General features: G+C 45.9%; 1 protein-coding gene across 1 annotated transcript; it reads left to right on the forward strand.

Moving 5' to 3' along the window:
- The first annotated feature begins 933 nt into the window (after window positions 1-933).
- On the forward strand, window positions 934-24,454 carry LOC144593399 (glutathione S-transferase alpha-4-like). Its single transcript, XM_078398903.1, has 7 exons — window positions 934-1,076; window positions 4,713-4,810; window positions 11,017-11,068; window positions 12,028-12,160; window positions 16,145-16,286; window positions 22,073-22,201; window positions 23,988-24,454. Exons 1-7 carry the CDS (start codon window positions 962-964, stop codon window positions 24,108-24,110), a joined length of 792 nt encoding a protein of 263 aa, XP_078255029.1. The 5' UTR covers window positions 934-961; the 3' UTR covers window positions 24,111-24,454.
- The last annotated feature ends 239 nt before the right edge of the window (window positions 24,455-24,693 follow it).

Consider the following 24,693-nt stretch of genomic DNA (forward strand, 5'->3'; position numbering starts at 1 on the left):
AAATGATGCTGATACAAATGATGGTCTCAGATGCTGGTACAAATCGAAGGTATTTATTCACAAAATGTTGGAGTAACAACTCAGCAGGTCAGGCAGCATCTCAGGAGAGAAGGACCCAAAACGTCACCCATTCCTTCTCTCCTGAGATGCTGCCTGACCTGCTGAGTTACTCCTGCATTTTGTGTTTACCTTCGGTTTAAACCAGCATCAAATAAAAGTCATTTCTATTGCAGAAAAAAAGAGAATGAGAGATGAAATAAAAGTACTTTTTCCCCTGCAGTATGGTAGAGAGATGCAGTATGCAGGAGAGAAGGAATGGGTAACGTTTCGGGTCCTTCTCTCCTGAGATGCTGCATTAGTGAGTATCTCCAGCATTTTGTGAATAAATACTTTTATTTAATCTCTTTCATTCTATTTTTTCTACAGTAGAAACGCATTATTTGTCAGCTGCACACATATAATTACCATACTTTTTTCCCCCTCTATTTTGTATGAGAGCATGCATTTTGTGAATAAATACCTTCGATTTGTACCAGCATCTGCAGTTATTTTCTTAAACTTAAATAAAAGTTTTTTTTTTTGTTGTTAAAATGGGAAAAGAACGGCAGACTGCCACGTGCAGTGCCTTACTTGGATGTGTCTGAAGTCTTGGAGCTTGACTTCCCTACGTGATCCTACAAATGGTCTTGGAGGTTTAGTCTAGCAGGGGAGTAGCTACGTCATATACCCTAGACCGGCGGAGGGGGTCATCCTCTGCGACCGAGCGCTGGGCTTCGGGAGGGACGGTGTGGAGCTGTGAGGGAAGGGGGACACCCGCCTAGCCAGCCAGATCAGCCGAATCAACCCTAGCGATCAATGGGGTGACAGATGTCGCAGCCAGATCGCCCTCACACCCGATGAATACTAGGAGCTCCATCGCCTTATAAACCACGGACCGCCGAGTCACATCTCGGCTGTGGTGATGGTACTCGTCCCGCGAGCCTCTGCGTGTGGGCGGGACTGCAACAAGTGTGTAGCAGCAGCTGCAGCTAGTACTTGCAACAGTTGGTCCGAGAGCGCTCGGAGTGCGGGACACGGTAAGTGTGCATGTCTGGGGCAGGGTCGACCAGAGCGGGTGAGCATGCAACCTTGCAGATCTGCAAGGTTCTCCAAGGAGATCTGCAAGGAGAAAGCTCTCTGTCTGGCCATGCTTTTGAATCTTCCTTCTGTCCTGAACCTTGGGCACTTTGATTTGATCTCTGCATTTGATTTGGTGGTGGGCATTTGAAGATGCATTCATAGAGACCTTACTATGTTTCCGATGCTACCAACCTCCATGACTTTACTATTACTATCATGAGGCATGGATAGAGTGGATGTGGAGAGAATGTTTCCACCAGTAGGAGAGTTTAGGAGCCTTTGATTTGATCTCTCCAGATTGTTGGTGGTGGGTGCATGGGATGTAGCATTTGAAGATGCATTCATAGAGACCTTACTATGTTTGCGATGCTACCAACCTCCATGACTTTACTATTACTATCATGAGACCAACAACTAGAATTGGTGGGGATCAAGGGGAATTAATTGAATGTTAAAGGAGAGAGTGAAAGGCATGGATAGAGTGGATGTGGAGAGAATGTTTCCACCAGTAGGAGAGTTTAGGAGCAGAGACCACAGGCTCATAATAAAAGGAGACATTTCTTTACTCAGAGTGTAGCGAATCTACTGAATGCAATGCGACAAAAAGGCTGCAAGTCAAAGGGTATTTTTAAGGCAGAGATTGACAGGTTCTTGATTTGTCAGGGATTACGGGGAGATGTAACGGGGACATAGTGAACAATGCTGAGGCTGCTGTCAGGGTTAGTTAGGGATGGTGGGAGACTCAGTAGCTTCCCGCTTGCTCCCGAGGGTTGCTGCTCAACAAGACTGAGCCCTTGTGGCAGGACCTGGCCTGAGCCTACAGGAGTGAGGGGCTTGGGTTGGGGGAAGAAGTCCCAGCTGTTATCAGGCAACTGAACCATCCTCCCAACACGAGAAAGCAGTCCTGACCCAAGTTACTATCTACTGTCTAGGAGGCTCTCGGACCATCTTTAATCGGACTTTACCAGTTGAGAAGTTTTCTGAGCCGAATTAGGCCATTTGGCCCATCGAGTCTACTCCACCATTCAATCATGGCTGATCTATCTTTCCCTCTCAACCCCATCCTCCTGCCTTCTCCCCATTACTCCTGACACTCTTACTAATCAAGAATCTGCCAATCTCCGTCTTGCACTAAACATTATTCATGCTATTCCCTTTATCATGTATCTGTACACTGTGGATGACACGATTGTAGTTGTGTATTGTCTTTCCGCTGACTGGTCAGCATGCAACCAAAAAGCTTTTCACTGCACCTCGGTCGGTACACATGACAATAAACTAAACTTAAACTCAACCCGGCAAGCTATAAATCCACTCCCCTTCCATAGACTCCAGATACACCTCATGCTGCCTTGGCAAGGCCACCAGCATAATCAAGGACCAGTCTCACCCCGGTCACCCTCTCTTCTCCCCTCTCCCATCAGGCAAGAGTTACAGAAGTGCGAAAACACACACCTCCAGATTCAGGGACAATTTCTTCCCAACTGTTATCAGGAAACCGAACAATCCTCTCACCAGACAGATAGCCGTCCTAACCTCCCACCTACCTCCATTGGAGACCCTCAGGATATTTTTAAATTGGACTTTATCTTGCACTGAACATTGTTCCCTTTTTTTCCTGTATCTGTACACTGTGGACAGATTGATTGTAATTATGTATAATCTTTCCACTGACTGGATAGCACGCAACAAATAAATGCTTTTCACTGCACACGAAATAATCTCAATCAACAAGGGAAACTTTAAATTTACCTATTTTTTAACCCACTGTACAGTTTCCTGAAATATTAGCAACATAATTATCAATTCCCTCTTCAAACAGAATTGCAACACTTCAGAACACAGGGTGTGGCAGAAACAAAAGAGTTCATTCAGAAATCCAATTCTCCGAAGATAATTATGTTGCACCTGTCGATGAGTAATGGGGGTGATTTATTCAGTTAGTGAAGTAGAATTTTTTTAATGAAGCAAATCAATTTTCATTTGGAAGGGCGGCACAGTGGCACAGCAGTACAGTTGCTGCCTTACAGCGCCAGAGACCTTTGTTTGACCCCATGGGTGCAGTCTATACGGTGTTTGTACGTTCTCCGTGGGTTTTCTCTGGGTGCTCCGATTTGTTCCCACACTCCAAAGATGTACAGGTTTGAAGGTTAATTGGCTTCTGTAAATTGCCCCTAGTGAGTGGGATAGTGCTAGTGTACTGGGTGATCACTGGTTGGCGTGGGCTGAGGGACCTGTATCTCTAAACTAAACTTGCTGCAAGAGTTGAGAATCAAGAGTGTCTAATTGTCATTACTGATAACCCCAAAATGAAATTCTTACTTGCAGCAGCGTAACAACCTTTAGACACAATACGAGTAGATAACAAATAAAAACTACAATAAATTAAAACAGTACTATTGCAAAAAGTCCTTCGTCCAGTCAAGACAGTTCATAGTTTAGTTTGCTTCAGGATACTGTAAAAATGTAAAGTAAAGCCATCTATGGTTACAATGGCACTTTTATTTGTCACATGTACCGAGGGACAGTGAAATTCACTTTTGAATACAGTTCATTTCAAGTATTGCTATACCTAAGCTCTTAGATACATCTTAGATAAGCATCTCAGATACAGTACGTATATAGATGTAGCACATCGAGTATACAGAGTTGCCAGTTTGGCACTATTTTCAAGTCCCAGTTTGTAAGTACAAGGTTCTATTGAAGGGTCCTGACCTGAAACATCACCTGTCTATGTTCTCCAGACACGCTGCCTGACCTGCTGAGTTACTCCAGCATATTGTTTCATCTTTGGTATAAACCAGCATCTGCAGTTCCTTTTTATCATGTTATTATTATTTTCTTCTTATCTCATCTTCACTAATCTCAAAGTGAAGCATCTATTATTTTCTGAATAGAATTAAATGTACTTGGCTTTACTTGCCTGGTGTGTTAAGTGCCACTCTCCAAGGAGGTCTGCTCACTGTATAATCAGTTTTAAGTTCTATGGGTTGTGCAGTGGTAGAGTTGCAGAGGCCTGGGTTTGATCCTGACCTCGAGTGCTGTCTGTATGGAGCCAGTGCCTTCTTCCAGTCACCACATTGGGTTTTCTCCGGGTGCTCCAGTTTCCTTCCACATCCCAAAGAAGTGCAGGTTTGTAGGTTATTTGGCTTCTGGAAATTGTAAATTGTTCCTAGTGTGCAGGATTGTGTTAGTGTACATGGTGATTGCTGATCGGCGAGGACTCATAAGGTCATAATGATAGGAGCAGAATTAAACCATTCGGCCCATTATGTCTACTCTGCCATTCAATCATGGCTGATCTATCTCTCCCTCCAAACCCTATTCTCCTGCCTTCTCCCCATAACCCCTGACTCGGTGGGCCAAAGGGTCCGTTTCCACACAGTATCACCAAACAAAATTTAACTAAAGTCCCAGGGAGAGAAGCAACCAGAGAGGTGTAACCAGAACTAAACTAAACAGTGTATGGACTTGCATACACAGATTATAGTGCGATAGGGAGCTGTGTCTCCCAATGCCCACTTAAAGCACAGACAGGCAAGGGAGTCAGGGTGGGCTGTTGCTGATGAACTCATTCTCTGTTCTGTTTCCAGGAAAGGATACCATCATGTCGAAGCCCGTGCTGTATTACTTTAATGGAAGAGGAAGAATGGAATCGGTTCGCTGGCTTTTGGCAGCTGCTGGGGTCGAGGTTGCGTACACGATGATCTAATTTTTACTTAAAGTTTTGTATCCAAGTCAATTCCCATATCAGCATAATGGCACAGCTGGTAGAGCTAGAGTCCAGACACAAGCCCAACTTACCCATGCCCCATCTAAGCTCGTCCCATTTGCCCATAGTTGGCCCATATCCCTCCAAACCCTTCCTATCCATGTGCCCGTCCGAGTGTCTTTTAAATGGCTGGCATAGCGGTAGAGTTGCTGTCTTACAGCACCAGACGCCCGGGTTCGATACGGACTAGGTGTGCTGTCTGCACAGAATTTGTACATTCTCCCCGGGACTGCGTGGGCTTTCTCCGGCTGCTCTGGTTTCCTCCCACACTGCAGGACAGTTTGTAGGTTAATCGACTTCGGTAAAAGATTAGCTTCATTACTTGCATCAATACAGTCACCAGGCTTTACCCACCATGGCTCTGGCACAGTATGCAATTATTAGTCCACACAATGTATCTGTGCTCTATATGGACCATAGAAACAACCATTAAAATGTAATCCATGTTCTCCAGAGATGCTCCAGCACTTCGTGCTTTACAAAAGATTCCAGCATTTGCAGCTGTGGGCACCTCCTTTAACATTAAACGTATGTTCATAGGTTCTAGGAGCAGAATTTGGCCATTTGGCCCTTCGAGCCTACGCCGCCATTCAATCATGGCTGATCCATCTTACCCTCATAACCACGTTCTCCTGCCCTCTCCCCATTACCCCTGACATCCGTACTAATCAAGAATATGTCAATCTCCACCTTAAAAATGACCATTGACTTGGCGTCCACAGCCTTCTGTGGCAAATTCCAGATTCACCACCCTCTGACTAAAGAAATTCCTCTCATTATCCACCTTGATCAGTGATGAAAGATGAAAAACCGAACCAGAAGCCAGACGTGCAATTACTATGCAATGACTCCTTGATTGGAAAGTCAGCTGCATGGCAAAAGTCCTTAATTTGCAATTAATTGACTTCTGATCAGGCTGCTTCTAATCAATACTACCTTGCATTAACTGTTGCAAAGCAAAGGCAGTTCAGATAAGAATTTATCTTGACTTCAAAATGTCAAATCAGTGCTGTGATGAAATAAGTTTGCCAATGTCCTTCATTCTGAACCAGCTACACTGAGCAAATATTTCAAAACATTCCAGCCCTGATGCATTGTCGATTGATAAGAGAAGGGCAGAGGAACTGGAATGGTGAGCAACATTAGTTGTCGAGTTACTGCCTGCATTAAATCCAAGCTGTGCATGCCCCGTTCTGCCTTGCTGCAGCCCCTGGTTCCTATCAAAATATAATTACAATTCTCAAATTGCCGGATAGTCAATACTGGCTCTGCTCTCAGTTTACATGGGCGAAAGATTCGACAAACACAGAGCCTCTGATTTGCCCCAATAGAGGTTACTAACCCCATATCAAGTGGCAAGGTGAAGGCACACGACTTATCTGTGCAATCGGTGAAATGGACGCCCACCTCATTGAGAAATCTTTGCAAAGTGTGCTCCCAGTTTGTACCATGAACAAGCGCAATGGACTGTGTTGGTCCCCGAGTTGTTATTCTGAGACCCGCTACCATGTAGATGCAAAATCTCTCATCCTGTGACATGGCAGAGAACAGCATTGAAATTCAGAACACTCTTGCCAGTCGTCCAGGGCGGCATGGTGGCGAGCAGTGGAGGTGCTGCCTCACAGTGCCAGGCACCCGGCTTCGATCCTGACTACGCCCGTGCGTTCTCCATGTGACCGCGTGGGTTTCCTCCAGGTGCTCCGGTTTCCTCCCACACTACAAAGACATGCAAGTTTGCAGGTCAATTGGCTTCAGTTAAAAAAAAAGTACATTTTCTCTGGTGTGTCGGATAATGTTAATGGGCGGGGATCGCTGGTCGGCATGGACTTGGTGGGTCGAAGGGCCTGTTTCCATGCTGTATCTCTAAAGCCTAACTTTTATATGTTCTCCGTGTGACCGCGTGGATTTTCTCTGGGTGCTCCACTCTCCTCCCACACTCCAGATCATGTGGGTTTATAGGTTAATTAGCCACTATAAATTTGACTGGAGTGTGTAGGGGATAACGTAGAACTAATAGATGGTGATATGGACTCAATGGGCCAACAGGCTGTATCTCTGAACTAAATATACAAGTGCTGTGTACAGACCTTCACACCCCAAACATCCACCTCACCCCCAGTTCCAGGGACCCCCTCCCTCAGAAAGCATAGCTGGGCATGTGGTTCAAAGAAATAGGGTGACACAGAGGGGGAAAAAGCTGATCATTAAGATGTCATCAGCACACTGTGTAGGAAGGAACTGCAGATGCTGGTGAAACATCACCTATTCCTTTTCTCCAGAGATGCTGTCTGACTCACTGTGTTACTCCAACATTTTGTGTCTATTCAAGTCTGTCCAATCTTTCCTTATAGCTAATACCCACTAATCCAGGTAGTACTCCAGTAAATGTCTTTTGCCCCATTTCCCAAACCTTCCACATCCTTCCTGCCTTGAGCTGACCAGAAATGCCAGGGAACTATAGGCCCTCCCTTCACTGGTAGGGAAACTACTGGAAATAATTATTTGAGATAGGATTTACAGTAATCCCTCATTTTAACAGGCCCCTTTACAATGGCACAGTGATAGAGTTGGTGCCTTACTACACCAGAGACCCAGGTTTTGAGTCTATCTTCAGTGTAAGCCAGCACGTAAACTAGCCCTGCACGCTGTTCAACCCAACACAAGTCAAACCAGTTTGTAGTTCTTTACCAACAGAGAACATTTATGGACATCACCATTGGGCAAAGCAAAGGATTTCCAGCAAACAGCCACTTGCACAGCAGACAATAAAGGCAACAAGATAACTTAATCACATATAAACAGGTTACTTATTCCAAAAAAGCAAATGGACAAGATGGCTGCAAATAAATGGTGCAAGAGATTAAATGCTTCACTAATATGAATCCAGTCACCAAGCTTCATACACTGCACAGTATGCAGCTGTTTTTCCACACAAGTTGTCTGAGCTCTGTATGGACCCTAGAAGCAGCCATTAAAACTCAGTCTATGTCCTACAGAGATGTTGCCTGACCCATTGAGTTACTCCAGCACTTCAAGCTCCACAAGAATCCAATTTCTAAACCAAACCTGAAGCCTAACCCAGGGTCGGCGATCATTTCGCTCAACACCTTCGCTCAGTCCGCCTTAACCAACCTGAGCACTTCAACTCCCACTCCGACCTTTCTGGCATGGGCCTCCTCCAGTGCCATAGTGAGGCCCACCGGAAATTGGAGGAACAGCACCTCATATTTTGCTTGGGCAGCTTACAGCCCAGCAGTATGAACATTGACTTCTCCAACTTTAGATAGTTCCTCTGTTCCCCCCCCCCCCCTTCCCCCCCCCCTTCCCCTTCCCCTTCCCCTTCCCCCCCCCCTTCCCCCCCCCCCTTCCCCTTCCCTCCCCTTCCCCCCCCTCCCCTTCCCCCCCCTCCCCTTCCCCCCCCTCCCCTTCCCCCCCCTCCCCTTCCCCCCCCTTCCCCTTCCCCCCCCTTCCCCTTCCCCCCCCCCTTCCCCCCTTCCCCCTTCCCCCCTTCCCCCCTTCCCCTTCCCCTCCCCCTTCCCCTTCCCCCCCCAGATCTCCCTCTAGCTTCCTGTCTCCACCTATATCCTTCCTTTGTCCCGCCCCCCCGACATCAGTCTGAAGAAGGGTCTCGACCCGAAACGTCACCATTCCTTCTCTCTTGAGATGCTGCCTGACCTGCTGCGTTACTCCAGCATTTTGTGAAATAAATGCCTTTGATTTGTACCAGCATCTGCAGTTATTTTCTTGCAATTACTGTGCAATCACTTCTTGATTGGAAAGTCAGTTGTGTGGCAAAGGTCCTTGATTTGTAATTAATTAACTTCTGATCAGGCTGCTCCCAATCAGACCCTCCCATGAATGGAAACATCCTCTCCACATCCACTCTATCAAGTACTTTCACTATTCAGTACGTTTCAATGAGGCTCCCCCCTCATCCTTCTAAACTCCAGCGAGTACAGGGCCAGTGCCGTCAAAAGACCATCATATGTGAACCCACTCATTCCTGGGATCCCTGTTGCATTGTCAGTTATTAAGAGGAGGGTCGAGGAAATGGAATGGTGTGTGAAATGATTGCAGTACATCCGAGGAGATTATCACCCTCCCAGGCACAGTCAACATTAGTTGTCGTGTTACTGCCTGCATTAAATCAACGCCGTACACGCCCCGTTCTGCCTTGCTGTGGTCCCGGATTCATATCAAAACGTAATTACAGTTCTCAAATTGCCGAATACAATCAATACTGGCTCTGCTCTCAGCTTACATGGGCTAGAGATTCAACTCCCACAGAGCCTCTTGTTTGCCTCAATGGAGGTTAATGACCCAATATCAAGTGTCAAGGCATACAACTTATCTGTGCTGTCGGTGAAATGGACAGTGCTCATTGACAAAGCTTTGCAAAGTGTGCTCTCAGATAAGATAAGAATTTATCTTAACTCCAAAATGTCAGGTTTGTACTGACTCCCAGGGGACTGGAGATTGACCAATGATGTCCCTTTCCCTGAGAAAGGAATTAGAGGTAATCCAAGGAAATATAAAGGCTAGTAAACCTCAATTCCCTGGTAGGGAAACGACTAGAAAGAATTCTACAAGATAGAATTTACAGTAAACCCCCATTTAACAGACCCCTTTATAATGGCACAGTGGTAGAGTTGCTGCCTTACAGCACCAGAGACTGGGGTTCAATCCTGACTAAGGGTGCTCTCTGTACAGAGTTTGCACATTCTCCACTGTGACTGCATAGGTTTCTTACAGGTGCTCCGGTTTTCTTTCACACTCCAAAGATGTACAGGTTCGTAGGCTAATTGGCTTCGGTAAAATTGGAAATTGTCCCTCGTGTGTGTCGGATAGTGTTAGTGTGCGGGAATCGCTGGTCGGCGCGGACTCAGTGGGCTGAAGGGCCTGTTTCCATGTTGTATCTCTAAACTCAACTAAAAGGCAATGGGATTGCTTGGTGAGCAAGCGTAGATTTGATAGGCCAAAATTACTTCCTCCTTTGATAAAATGAAATAGCACAAGACACAGGAGCAGAGTTAGACCATGCTACCCATTGAAGTATGCATCCAATATTGCTCGCTTATAAGGTAAGGCGATTAACTGTGGGTCTTTGCACTAAATGGATAAGATTAGATCAACAGACTTTAGACTTTGGAGATACAGCACGGAAATAGGCCCTTCGGCCCACCATGTCCATGCCGAACAGCAATTTCCCTGTACACTAGCACTAACTTACACACTCGGGGCAATTTACAGAAGCCAATTAACCTACAACCCTGAACATGAAATGAAACCGGAGTACCCAGAGATAACCCATGCAGTTACAGGGAGAATGTACAAGCTCCATGCAGACAACACCCAAAGTCAGGATCAAATCTAGGTCTCTGACGATGTAAGGCAGCAACTCTACCGCTGCACCATGGTGCGACCAGTGTACTATGAACAGGAAAATCTGTCTTTGCAGTTATTGTAGGGGTTGATTCAACATCATTCATTCACAAACAACTAATCTTAGAATTATTCTCCTGTGGAATTTTTCATCAGTTTCTGAGTGCATGTTCCAGAATCCAGAAGGGGTTCAGAGAAATAAGTGATTGTTATTCAAACAATGATGTGGTAGTAATTGAAGAATTTTATGATGATGCTGTTTTATGGCTTCTGGAGTTTAGATCAACAACACCAAATGTCATTCACGTTATCCCCTTTATCATGTACCTGTACACTGTGGATGGCTCGATTGCAGCTCGACTGGTTAGCACGCAACAAAAGCTTTTCACTGTACCTCAGTACATGTGACAAGAAACAAAACTAAATGTTAAATTCATTGAAATTTTGAGAGAACATTTATCAGTTTTAGATACTTGGGTGGAAATTTCAAAGTGGTCAATAAATATTCAAGTACCTTGGGGAAAGAAGGTGTGAAAAACATTTGGACAGGAAAGGTTGAGAGTGATATGAGCCAAATATGTTCAACTGGGCCAAGCTCATTAAGCATCTTGGTCGGCATGGAGGAGTTGGGCCGAAGGGCCTTTCTCCGTGCTCTAATTGAATGATTCTGTTCGGGAAAACTATGACCGACCGCATGCTCGATGCATTTTCAACAACTATATTTTGCTGATCTTTCCTTTCAGTTTGATGAAGTATTCCTTGAGACCAGGGAACAGTATCAACAGCTACTGAAAGGTAGGAAGATTCTACTCGGAGTTGCTGGCCTGGAAGTGGGGGGGGGGGGGGGGTGCTGTGGCTGGTTTTTGGGGATAAGCCAGTTCTGAAACGCTCACTGATTTATCAGTGATGGCTTGCAAGCCACTGGATCCAGTCTCATCCCGGTCACTCCCTCTTCTCCCCCTCCCATCAGGCAAGAGGTACAGAAATGTGAAAACGAACACCTCCAGATTCAGGGATAGTTTCTTCCTAGCTGTTATTATCAGGCAACTGAACCATCCTATCATTAACTAGAGAGCGGTCCTGACCTCCCATCTACCTCATTGGAGACACTCAGACTATCTTTAATTCGGACTTTACCTTGCACTAAATGTTATTCCCTTTATCCTGTATCTGTGGACGGCTTGATTGTAGTCATGTATAGTCTTTCCACTGACTTTATAGCACACAAAATACTGTACCTCAATCTACGAGACAATAAACTTAATTAAATTCTTCTAAAGCTGCATCATGACTTCCTCACTCTCATCTTCAATGTCCTCAGCAAGGAGTACAATTAAACTAAACTTCACAGCAGGTAAAAAAAAGGATCTCGACCCGAAACGTCACCCATTGCTTCTCTACAGAGATGCTGCCTGCCTCACTGAGTTACTCCAGCATTTTGTGTCTACCTTCGGTTTAAACCAGCATCTGCAGTTCCTTCCTGCACACGGGTAAATTTGCAGGGTCTGGTTCTCCTAGATAATGTGGGAGCCGGGCAAGACCAGCCTCTGCAAAAACCTTGATCCCTGCTTTGTTCGGAGGCCCAGGTGAAAATAATTTGAGTGTCCAGGAAGATTTATTTTTTACAAAGTTACAATTGGTGGATTCACCATTTTGTCCCTGAGCCGCACGGTTGATTTCAATTGTATGCCTGTTTGATATAAATTTAAAGTATATTGGCCCTCAAAAACGTACGGTTTTGTTCCTGTTCGCAGATGGAGCTCTACTCTTTGAACAAGTCCCAATGGTCGACGTTGATGGGATGAAGCTGGTGCAGACCAATGCCATACTGAATTACCTTGCGGCAAAGCACAATCTTTACGGAAAAGACATCAAAGAAAGAGCATTGTATGTCAACTTTGTACACTTCGTCCTTTTCACTCACGAATCTGATCATTTCATTATCATTTCAGCTTCTGAACTTACTCCAGAGGAGGTTTATGGGAATGATCCAGAGGAAGTTTATGACAATGATCCTGGGGATGATTAGGATATGATGAGCGTTTGACAGCACTGGAGTTTAGGATGAGGGGGACCTCATTAAAACTTACCGAATAGTGAAAGAGTGGTCTATCCTGGGTAGAGTGGATGTGGAGAGGATGTTTCCACTAGTGAGAGAGTCTAGGACTAGAGGTCACAGCCTCAGAATAAAAGGACGTACCTTTAGAAAGGAGATGAGGAGGAATTTCTTTAGTCAAAAGGTGGTGAATCTGTGGAATTCTTTACCACAGACTGCTGTGGAGGCTGTTAATGGATATTTTTAAGGCGGAGATTGACAGATTCTTGATTAGTATGGGCGTCGGGGGTAATGGGAAGAAGGCAGGAGAATGGGGCTGAGAAGGAAAGATAGAACAGCATGATTGAATGGCGGAGTAGACTTGATGGGCTGAATGGCCCAATTCTGCTCCTATGACTTATGAACGGGTTCCAGAGCACTGGAAGGGTTGGGAATGCAGTGCAGGCGAATAATCCTTTACAGTCCTGAGTGTGTGGTGCTCTTCATGTGAACATCAAACCGTTCTGCAGTGTTCCCTAAAGTTTCCGTCAGATTCATCTGAAATGATAGATGTTGTTATGATACGACATGGTACGATAGAACTTTATTTATCCCACGAGGGTTATTGATCCATGAGTAAGTGCTGCTTGGTGATATTTCAAGATGAGTTTGTAAACCCGGTGAGCATGTTATGAAACTGTGATGTTTGGTGGACCTAATGTGGTGGGAGGACCTGTTGCTCCTCCCGTGCAGCAGGTGGCTGCAGTAATGATAACATTAATCATTGCATAAACTCCTTTGGGATTTGAGGAAGCTCACCTTGGATCCTTGGACCACCATTAAGCCCCTCACCTACCTCCCCCCCACCTCCTCCTTGCTCCCTCTCAGCAGTTTCTTGAGCTAAAAATTGGATGCGTATAAGAGGAACATCCGCCTGCTACCACACAGATTGAACGTCGTCCTTTGGATGATGCTGTCTTATTCACAGCATCATTGGCATCTTCCTAAGAAAGACACTTGGTGCTGGAGTAACTCGGCAGGTCAGGCAGCATCTCTGGAGAAGGTGGATAGGTGATGTTTTGGGTCAGTAACCTTCTTCAGACAGAAAGACAGAGAGGGGGGGGTGGGGGGGGCAGAAAAACTGGAGGTTCCCCCTAGAAACTAGGTTCCCCTGGAGAATCGGGTGGTTCTCTTTTGCCACCCAGAACAAATCAGTGGTGACAAGAGATGACCTGAAGAAGGATGGAGTCCACAATGGGCCATTGTTGGCTGGGGAAGATGTACTAATGAGAGGGATACAAGGTTGCAAACAGTGGAACTGGTAGGATGACTAGTTGGGGAAGGAATGCAGGAGTTACTTGAAATTAGAGAAATCAACATTCATATGTGCCCTCTAGTCTTTGACATTTCCACTCTGGGAAAAAGGTTCTGAATGTCTGTGCCTCTCATAATCTTTATATACTTCGATTAGGTCTTCCTTCAACCTCTGGCATTGCAGAAGAAACAATCCAAGTCTGCCCAACCTCTCCTTGTACCTAATCCCTTCCCATCCAGGCTACATTCTGGTTTAATGAAAGACACAAAGTGCTGGAGTAACTCAGCAGGTCAGGCATTTTTCTCGAGAGATGCTGATCAACCGGCTGAGTTACTCCAGCACGTTAAGTTTTTTGTTTTTTTTGCAACCAGCAACCAGCAGTTCCTTGTGACTACATTCTGGTAAATTTATTCGGCATTGTCTCTAAAGTCTCCACATTCTTTCTGTACCTTGGGAGGTCTGCAGTGATTGCAAAACTCCATGACATCAGCAGCCAACCTCTACGTTAACAATAAATTGATCGATCTATCTTGTGGTTGCTTGTGTTCATTCTTCAGACGTCTGCACAATATCTATTTGCCCCACCGCAGGCTGTCTGCTGCTCTTCCTGTTCCCTTTTTATCAAATGATCTTGCAGTTTCTCAAATTATTAATTCCATGTCAGCAAGTCCTGTATTCTAACCTCCCTCTGAGCAGAGAAATTTCCGTGATCTCCTTTTGAGTTTATTGTCCACCACCTTGTCTCTAGACTTTAGTGATACACTGCAGAAACAAGCCCTTTGGCCCACCGTGTCCACGCCGACCAACTATCATCCTGCACACTGGCTTCATCCTATGCACTAGGGATCCGTGGTCAGGATGGAACCCGGGTCTCTGGCGCTGTGAGGCAGCAACTGCACCGCTGCGGCTCCGTGCCGCCCGTGAGGGGAGAAAGTTAATGCCTTGATTTTAGTTTTAGTTTAGAGGTGCATTGTGGAATCAGGCCCTTCAGCCCACTGAGTCCACACCGACCAACGATCGCCCATACACTCGTCCTATGTCATCCTGCGTGCTGGAGGCCATTTACAGAAGCCGATTAAACTGCAAACCTGTACATGTTTGGAATGCGGGAGGAAACCGGAGCACCCGGAGAAAACCCACGCGGTGAATGTATAGGGAGAACGGACAAACATCATACACACAGCACCCGGGGTCAGAATTGAAGCCGGTTCTCCGGTGCTGTGGGGCAGCAACTCTACCACTGCACCATCTATCTCTATGGCCTCTGCATTTGGAACCACTCTTGTCACATCAAATCCATTAAAAATCTTAATCTGCCGCGCTTCAGCATCTAAAGGAATGCGGCACCAATCTTTCCCAAGCCAGGGGTTCTGGTGCCAACATCATAACTTGCTTTGCACGTCCTCTCGCATTATTTTTACAGACGCGAGAACTGGCACAAAGCCAGTTCCCTGAATGGGGACCGAACAAGTTTCACACAAGTTCAATTCTTGTGAAATCTGTGTGCCCAGAATTAAATCCCACCCCTTTGAATAGAATAGAATAGCCTTTATTGTCATGCAAAAACATGTTTTTGGATAAAATTACGTTCCCCACAGTCAACAATGAGAGTGCAATTTAAAAAAAAAATCCTGTCAGAATGAAATCTAAAGGATATTCGGTAATGAGAGAGAGAGATACAAGGAATTGCAGGTGCTGGCTTATCAAATAAATTCACAAAGTGCTGGGGTAACTCAGTGAGTCAAGCAACATCTCTGTATAACATGGATTGGTTACGTTTCGGGTTAGGACCCTTCTACACCTATTTCTCCCACTATCCCACTCCCTTTCCCCCCTCTGTCCCATTCCACATTTCACTCCTTTCCTAATCTTACACCCTTTTCATCTCTGGCTTTTATCCATCCATCTGCCAAACAACCCCCCTCTCACCTGTATCCACCGATCACTTGCCGGGCTTTGACCTGCCACCACATCTCCTCCAGCTTTCTTGCCCCTACAGCAGTCAGTCTGAATAGGTCCGATGCAAAACGTCACCTATCCACATTGCCTGACCCACTGAGTTACTCCAGCACTTTGTGCCTTTTCAAGACAAGTGATAGGTGTATATAGGCGAGGGGATCTGATTTGTAGAAGGGAAGTCAAAGGCGAGAGATAAAAAGGAGACAAAATGGTGTGCGATGGGGGGGGAGGGGGAAGAAAGGGGGCAGGTTTTGAACAATGGGTGCTGTCTGTACGGAGATTGTATGTTCTCCCTGGGTCCACATGGGCTTTCTCCGGTTGCTCCAGGTTCCTACCACACTCCAAAGATGTGCAGGTTTTGTAGGTTATTTGGCTTCTGTAAATTGTGCCTAGTGTGTAGGATAATGCTAGTGTACGAGGATTGCTGGTCAGTGCGGACTCAGTGGCCTGAAGAGCCTGTTTCTGCACTGTATCTCTAAAATTTAAAAAAAAGGCAGCACAGCCTTGGCACTGAAGGCTGCTTGGACATTAATTGGATTTAATGTTATCCTTTTTATCCCAGGATTGACATGTACTCGGAGGGAGCAAAGGACCTGATGACCTTTGTGATGCGCCACCCATTCCTCCCAGCTGCTGAGAAGGATGGCAACATGGCCCAGATGGAAAACAAGGCCAAAAACAGATACTTCCCTGCATTTGCGAAGGTACGGGGAGAGTAGCGACCAGGGGAGCCCATCCTCCTTCGGATTGTCCCGCAGGGCAGTGCCAAGAGGCATAGAGATTAGAGTGGGTGTTAAAGTCACATAGAGTCTTACAGCGGGGAAACAGGCACGTCGGCCCAACTTGCCCACACCGACCAACATGTCCCATCTACATTAGTCCCACCTGCCTGCATTTCGATCATCTATATACTAAAACTCTTGTTTGTTTGTTTGTTCCTGAACTACAGCCAAAATGGTACACGACAGCGCGACAATTTTAGGCCCACCTTACTCACCGTCGTCCCTTTGGTGCTAATGGAAGACGTTTCATTGAAATCAGTGTTATATTTTTTGTTATTCACATTTTAAAGTTTAAATCTATCTCCTAGGGAGGGAGGGGGAGAGGGAGGGAGGATAAGGGGGGTTGAAGGGGATGGTGTGGGGAGGGGGGAGGGAGGGAGGGGGAGAGGAATGGGAGGGGGAGGGGGGAGGAGAGGGTGCTTCACCAATGCAGGAGAGGTTTGGGCCCAACAGGTCCACTTGGTCTAGTATCCCTCTAAAACCAGTCCTATCCATGTACCTGTCTAATTGCTTCTTAAATATCTCATGGAGGTGTTAAAAAAAATCATGAGGGGAATTAGAGAGGGTGAATGCACAATCTTTTTATCCAGGGTAGAGGGATTAAGTTATAAAGTTACAAAGTATTCTGCGCCAGGTCTACCTTTGTTCTTCCCCTCTCCATCTCCCCACCCCCCCCCCCCCCCCCCCAACACCACCACCACCACACACACCTGGTTATCGTGCTGTTTGGCAGTACCAAGAGAAGCGCACATTCCTTTGAACAGGACCAGCTTGTGGGAGGTGGAGGAAGGGAGGTGAAACACTATTACTTTAAACTATTTCTTGTTCCTAGCACTCAGAAAGTTGCACTGACGACAAGGTTTGTAAATAATCTGGTGTGAGTGAGGCATGCAACAAAATATGTAATTTTGTCGAGGTGCTTGGTAACAGTTATGAGCGTTATTGATACATTGAGCCAAGATTAACATGGATACTTAACAGAGAGGAAGGTTATAGCACAGAAAATGTTATCTTTGCAGCACAGTTAGCTTGCAGCGCAGTTTGAGAGTTGATAATCTTCTGCCTCGAATTTGATATGTTCGACATTGACACACAGAACTGACTTGCATATCTGGCTCCTTTCACTTGTCAGAGGTGAATATAACAGATGTCCAGCACATGATTTCTGGACAACAAAAAAAAAAACAGAGTGCTGGAGTAACTCAGCGGGTCAGGCAGCATCTGTGGAGAACATGGATAGGTGACGTTTTGGGGTTAGGGTGATTGTGTGCGGGAGGGGAGGGGGGGGGGTGGGTCGGAAAGCTGGAAGAGAGATGGTCAGGGCAAAGCCTGGCAGGTAATAGGTGGACACAGGTGAGGGGGCGGGTTGATAGGCAGATGGTTGGACAAAGGCCAGAGATGAATAGACAGAAGGTGTGAGACAAAAGGATTGAATATTTACAAATTATGAGGAGTTATGAATTGTGAAGCTAGAAGAAGGAAGGAAGGAAGGAAGGAAGGAAGGAAGATCCGTATCAGAAATGTAGTCAATTCCTTGAGTGTGTTTGAGATAGTTTTTGCAACAAAAAACAGAGCCAAGGAAGAGTCAGGTTTCTAAATTCCAGAAAAAGCAATGAGCAAGATTTGTTTAGCATTGGAACTGTGCCAAATTTTACCGAGTGCTATTATATGCAACATAGTGTCAAAAAAGCATAGACTCAAGGCTGCTTCTGAGCTTATGGAGAGAGGGAAATCCTACTGCATTTGGAGAGTGTGCTGTAGGATGAGTATATGCATAGATAGGAAGTTCATTGAGGGATTTGAGTTCATTGAGTTTTTAGAGGGATGTCATGGAATGATACAGCGTGGAAACAGGCCCTTCAGCCCAACGCCCACACCGGCCAACATGTCCCATCCACACTAGCCCCACCTACCTGCATTTGGCCCATATCCCTCCAAACCTGCCCTATCCATGTACCTGTCTAACTGTTTCTTAAATGTTGGGATAGTCCCAGCCTCAACTACCTCCTCAGGCAGCTTGTTCCATACACCCACCACTCTTTGTGTGAGGAAGTTACCCCTCAGATTCCTATTATATCTGTTACCATTCACCCTAAAGCCTATGTCCTCTGGTCCTCGATTCACCAACTGTGGGCAAGAGACTCTGTGCATCTACCCAATCTATTCCTCATGATTTTATACACCTCTGTAAGATCACCCCTCATCCTCCTGCACTCCAAAGAATAGAGTCCCAGCCTACTCAACCTCTACCTTTAGCTCAGACCCTCTAGTCCTGGCCACATCCTTGTAAATCTTCTCTGTACCCTTTCCAGCTTGACAACATCTTTCCTATAAGGGCCAAACGGTTGCAGGTGGGACTAGGGTAAAAGGGGCAGCCTAGTCATCATGGACGAGTTTGAGCAAAGAGCCTGTTTCCATGCTGGATGACTCTTACAGAACCAGTTTATAGTTTAGTTTAGTTTATTATTGTCAAATGAACCGAGGTGAAGTGAAAAGCTTTTATGTTGTGTGCTAGCCAGTCAACGGAAAGACTATGCATCATTACAATCAAGCCGCCCACAGTGTACAGAAACAGGATAAAGGGAATAGCGATTAGCGCAAGATAAAGTGCAATAAAAGATACTTAATGGTGGATAGCTAACAAAAAAATCCTTCCACTGTACTTCGGTACACGTGACGAGAGTGGTGAGTCTGTGGAATTCTCTGCCACAGAAGGTAGTTGAGGCCAGTTCATTGGCTATATTTAAGAGGGAGTTAGATGTGGCCCTTGTGGCTAAAGGGACCAGGGGGTATGGAGAGAAGGCAGGTACAGGTTACTGAGCTGGATGATCAGCCATGATCATATTGAATGGCGGTGCAGGCTCAAAGGGCCGAATGGCCTACTCCTGCACCTATTTTCTATGTTTCTATGACACCAATAATATGCTAAAGAGGCAAGATCGCTCTGGGTCAAAAAGAGAGGCAGCTGTGCAAAGAAAAAATATTGTACAAAATTGTCACGGTTCTCAGTTACCAAGAGAGGCAAAAAGCACCAAAGGTTTTATAATAAAGTTCCTGACCCAAAACGTCACCTCTCCATGTTCCCCAGAGATGTTGCCCAAATTACTCCAGCACTTTGTGTCTATCTTTGATATAAAACAGATTCTACAGTTCTTTGTGTTCATTGAAAAAAACCCAGGCGTGTGAATGTAGAGTTGTATATTTAGACTGATTCCCTTTCCTTCCAGTTGATCGGTGAAGCAGATCGGTTTTGCTTCAGTCTGATTCTCTCCTGGTCCCTACACTGTGTTATTCCAGCTTGGCTGAATTAACTGAATATAAATTCCCAGGCAGCCGTGAGCTACAGGCTTCTACAAGTTTCCTGCCTGTCCCACGGTGTCACCACATCCCCCTGGGCTGCAGATGCTTTTCAGTTGGAACCCGTTTGTGCAAATTCTTAATCCGAGTCTGAAGAAGCATCCCAACCTAAGACGTCACCTATCCATGTTCCCCAGAGAAGTTGCCTGATCTGTTGAGTTACTCCAGCATTTTGTGTCTATCTCTTTATGTAAATTCTTTACTTTCAACCACCAGTTCTTCTACATTTCATGGACTTATCTGCAGTGTGATCTTGATACAGTGCATGAGTTTATAAGTTATAAGAGCAGAATTAGGTCATTCAGCCCATCAAGTCTACTCTGCCATTTAATCATGGCTGATCTATCTCTCCTTCTCAATGCCATTCTCCTGCCTTCTCCCCATAACCCTGACACCCTTACCAATTAAGAATCTATCAATCTCCGCCTTAAAAATATCAATTGACGGTCTCCACAGCCATCTTGTGCAATAAATTCAACAGATTCACCACCCTCTGATTCAACAAATTCCTCCTCATCTCCTCCCTCAACGTACGTCCTTATATTCTGAGGCTGTGGCCTCTGGTCCTAGACTCTCCCACTGGTGGAAACATCCTCTCCACATCCACTCTACCCAAGCCTTTCACTATTCAGTAAGTTTCAATGGGATCCCCCCTCATCCTTGTAAGAATGCAGGTGTTTGGAAAGACCTCTTTGACACCCGCCTTGTAATTGAAACTACCAGCCACGGACTTTTGAAACAACTTTTTCTTGCATATGGTACAGTACTTACACGGGGTGACTGAACAGATTTCCTCAACACTCACTGCACGTTCTCTGCTGAGGCTCCATTCTACTGCCAGTGGAAGAGATCACACATGCCTGATTGTCAATCCTTTTCCAGAATACATTCCTCCCTTCTCAGTATTGCCGTGATCAACCAACCATTCCTGCCTCCCTGTGACTGCGCACCACGTCGGAGATTGGCAATGCCTGCGGGATATCCCAAACTGCAATCTGAAGAGTTTGAAGAAGGGTCCTGACCCGAAACGTCGCCTATTTCTTTTCTCCAGAGGTGCTGCCTGACCCACTAAATTACTCCAGCATTTTATGTCGATCTGCAATCCAGCAAGACGTGTTACATTGGGAAAGATGGACACAAAGTGCTGGGGCAGCTCAGTGGGTCAGGCTGCATCTCTGGAGAAAAAGGATAGGTGATGTTTTATAGACAATAGACAATAGGTGCAGGAGGAGGCCATTCGACCCTTCGAGCCAGCACCGCCATTCAATGTGATCATGGCTGATCATTCTCAATCAGTACCCCGTTTCTGCCTTCTCCCCATACCCCCTGACTCCGCTATCCTTAAGAGCTCTATCTAGCTCTCTCTTGAATGTATTCAGAGAATTGGCCTCCATTGCCCTCTGAGGCAGAGAATTCCACAGACTCACAACTCTCTGACTAAAAAAGTTTTTCCTCATCTCTGCTCTAAATGGCCTACCCCTTATTCTTAAACTGTGGCCCCTGGTTCTGGACTCCCCCAACATTGGGAACATGTTTCCTGCATCTAACGTGTCCAACCCCTTAATAATCTTATACGTTTCGATAAGATCCCCTCTCATCCTTCTAAATTCCAGTGTATACAAACCTAGTCGCTCCAGTCTTTCAACATATGACAGTCCCGCCATTCCGGGAATTAACCTAGTAAACCTACGCTGCACGCCCTGGAGACCGTTTGAACAAAGGGGAGACAGAGTCTAAAGATGGGCGGGAAGAAGGGTCCTGACTCAAAAGGATAGGTAACTGTTTGGGACAGGACCCTTCATGCTGAAGAAGGTCGCAGAAACATCACCTATCCATGTTATCCCCAGATGCTGCCTGACCCGCTGAGTTACTCCAGCACTCTCTTCTTTTGTCAATCAGCATCTGCAGTTCCTTGTATCCGCATGTTGCATTGAGTGGAATTGTTTGGTGAAATAAACCTCTTGATTGGAAGTTTCTCTGGAGAGCACTTTGTGTTTTACACTGGCTGCTGTCACTGGGGTAGGTTAGATCTGATGCATGAACACTGAGTGAGGGGGAGACACAAAGTGCTGGGGTAATTCAGCGGGTCAAAAAGGATGGGGACCCTTCAGTCTGAAGAACGGTCCCAACCCAAAATGTCACCCATCCATGTTCTCCCGAGATGCTACCTTACCTGCTGAGTTAATCCCGATCTTAGAATCTTCTCTTGATTGTAAATCTATCCATGTTTTCCAGAGATGCTACCTGTCCCACTGAGTTACTCCAGCTCTTTGCGTTTTCTTCTTGATTGTAAGGTTCATTCGCAGTTTAAATAAAATAATCTGAACAGGATTTTCTTTTGGGTCTGGCAGAGCATTAACCAACAAACTGGATACATGGTTGGGGACCAGCTGACCATTGTTGATCTTCAAGTTCTGGAGGTGATCTTGATGCTGGAAGAGAAGTTTCCACTCATCCTATCGGATTTCCCTTTGCTGCAGGTACGGTTCATGTTTCGAGTCTGAAACTCTGTGAGATGGAGGAGATGGGGGATGAGAAACCAAGCGACACAATACTCAAAATGTTTAGCTGTATCTAGGGCTGCAGCGGTAGAGTTGCTGCCTTGCAGCGCCAGAGACCCGGGTTCAATCCTGACTACGGGTGTTGTCTGTACGGAGTTGGTACGTTCTCCCCGTGACCACGTGGGTTTCCTCCCACAATCCAAAGACGTACAGGTTTGTAGGTTAATTGGCTTTGGTAAATTGTAGATTCTCCCTAGTGTGTAGGATAGTGCTAGTGTATGGGATAATTGCTGGCCGGCGGGGACATGGTGGGCCGAAGGGTCCGTTTCCACCCTGCATCTCTAAAGTATCAAGGCACCTACCCTTTTTCTCAAGAAGTGAAGGCAGATGTGTTATTTTTTGTCTTTGTTACAGAATCGTCCATTGCAAAGTGTGTCCTTTTAAATGCTTAAGTTCAGATTATAACACCCAGATCGTAATGTAGAAACAAGGAACAGCAGATGCTGGTTTACACAAAAGGACACCAAGTGCTGGAATGGAAGATGGGTCACGACCCGAAATGTCACCTATCCACCCCACCACGTTTTCCGGAGATGCTGCCTGCCCCGATGAGCTACTCCAGCACATTGGGTCCTTTTGTGAATTATCCAGCAACTGCAGTTCTTTGTTATCATATAAGTTGGGGCAGCATGGAGGCGCAATGTTAGAGTTGCTGCCTCACAGCGCCAGAGACCTGGGTTCGATCCTGACTATGGGTGCTGTCTGTACTGAGTTTGTACGTTCTCCCCGTGACCTGTGTGGGTTTTCTCCGGGTGCTCCAGTTTCCTCCCACACTCCTAAGCCGTGCAGGTTTGGAGGTGTGGACTCGGTGGGCCGAAGGGCCTGTTTTTCTGAAATAAACTTAACGCCGCTGTGCTGATGAGCTTGTGTCCCAACAATCAGACCGGTCATGGAGTGATACAGTGTGGAAACAGGCCCTTCGGCCCAATTTGCCCATACCGGCCAACATGTCCCAGCTACACTAGTCCCCCTGCCTGCGCTTGGTCCATATCCCTCCAAACCTGTCCAATCCATGCACCTGTCTGGTTCTGAAACGTTGGGATAGTCCTAGCCCCAACAACCTCCTCTGGCAGCTCGTTCCATGCACCCACCACCCTTTGTGCGAAAAAAATTACCCCTCAGATTCCTATTAAATCTTTTCCCCTTCAATAGACAATAGGTGCAGGAGGCCATTTGGCCCTTCAAGCCAGCACCGCCATTCAATGTGATCATGGCTGATCATTCTCAATCAGTACCCCGTTATGCCTTCTCCCCATACCCCCTGACTCCGCTATCCTTAAGAGCTCTATCTAGCTCTCTCTTGAATGCATTCAGAGAATTGGCCTCCACTGCCTTCTGAGGCAGAGATTCACAACTCTCTGACTGAAAAAGTCACTATGATTCACTATGTGTATATTCTCCGGGGAGCACCCGGAGAAAACCCACACAGGTCACGGGGAGAACGTACAAACTCAGTACAGACAGCACCCATAGTCAGGATCGAACCCAGGTCTCTGGCGCTGTGAGGCTGCAGCTCTAACATTGCGCCACCGTGCTGCCCCAACCTATATGATAACAAAGACAGATTCACTATGAACCTATGTCCTCTGGTCCTCGATTCCCCTGCTCTGGGCAAGAGACTCTGTGCATCCACCTGATCTATTCCTTTCATACTCTCGGGTCAATAGTTTTAAATAAATAACCCAAGCATTTTGATTAATTGCAGAAGTTCAAAGTGCAGATCAGCAGCATCCCGAGGATTCAGAAGTTCTTGCAGCCGGGGAGTCCCAGAAAGCCACCGCCAGATGACCATTACGTCCAGACAGCAAGAGACGTCCTCAACTTCTGAAAGGCAAAGTTGTAGGAGCACTTCCTTGCGTCTCAGGTGTTTGCAAATGCTGTTCTAGTTTCTTAGCTCCGAAGCCATAGAAAATATATCAAGTATACTTCACAGGTAAGGTGAGGGAGATCACAATAAAATGAATAGATCAAATTAACGACTAAGAAGTATTGTCACTCACCTGAGCATTTGTTCTTGCACGCTGTGAGTTATAAAGCCGTGAAAATGTAACCGAAACAGCAAGATAAAAACTGAGGAAAGTAAAAAAAATAAAAAGCTTCACTGTCATTTCTGTAGCTTGGCATTCATTGGCATCATTTTGTGACATTAAAACAAACGTTTCCAACTTTGAACATTCTGCTGCTTCTCTGCTTAGCTTTTGTTGAAAGCTGCTGATGTCTGATTAGCAGCGACCACCATAGAAAACATTTTTTTGCTGCTTTTACCAAGGTACATGCATGAAGTAGTTTAGTTTACAGGTATAGTTCAGTTTAGAGAGACAGCACAGAAACAGGCCCTTCGGCCCACCGAGTCCCTGCCGACCTGTGATCCCCGCACACGAGCACTATCCTACAAAGATTAGGGACAATTT

This window comes from Rhinoraja longicauda, chromosome 5 (genome assembly GCF_053455715.1).
Source record: "Rhinoraja longicauda isolate Sanriku21f chromosome 5, sRhiLon1.1, whole genome shotgun sequence".
Taxonomy (NCBI): domain Eukaryota; kingdom Metazoa; phylum Chordata; class Chondrichthyes; order Rajiformes; family Arhynchobatidae; genus Rhinoraja; species Rhinoraja longicauda.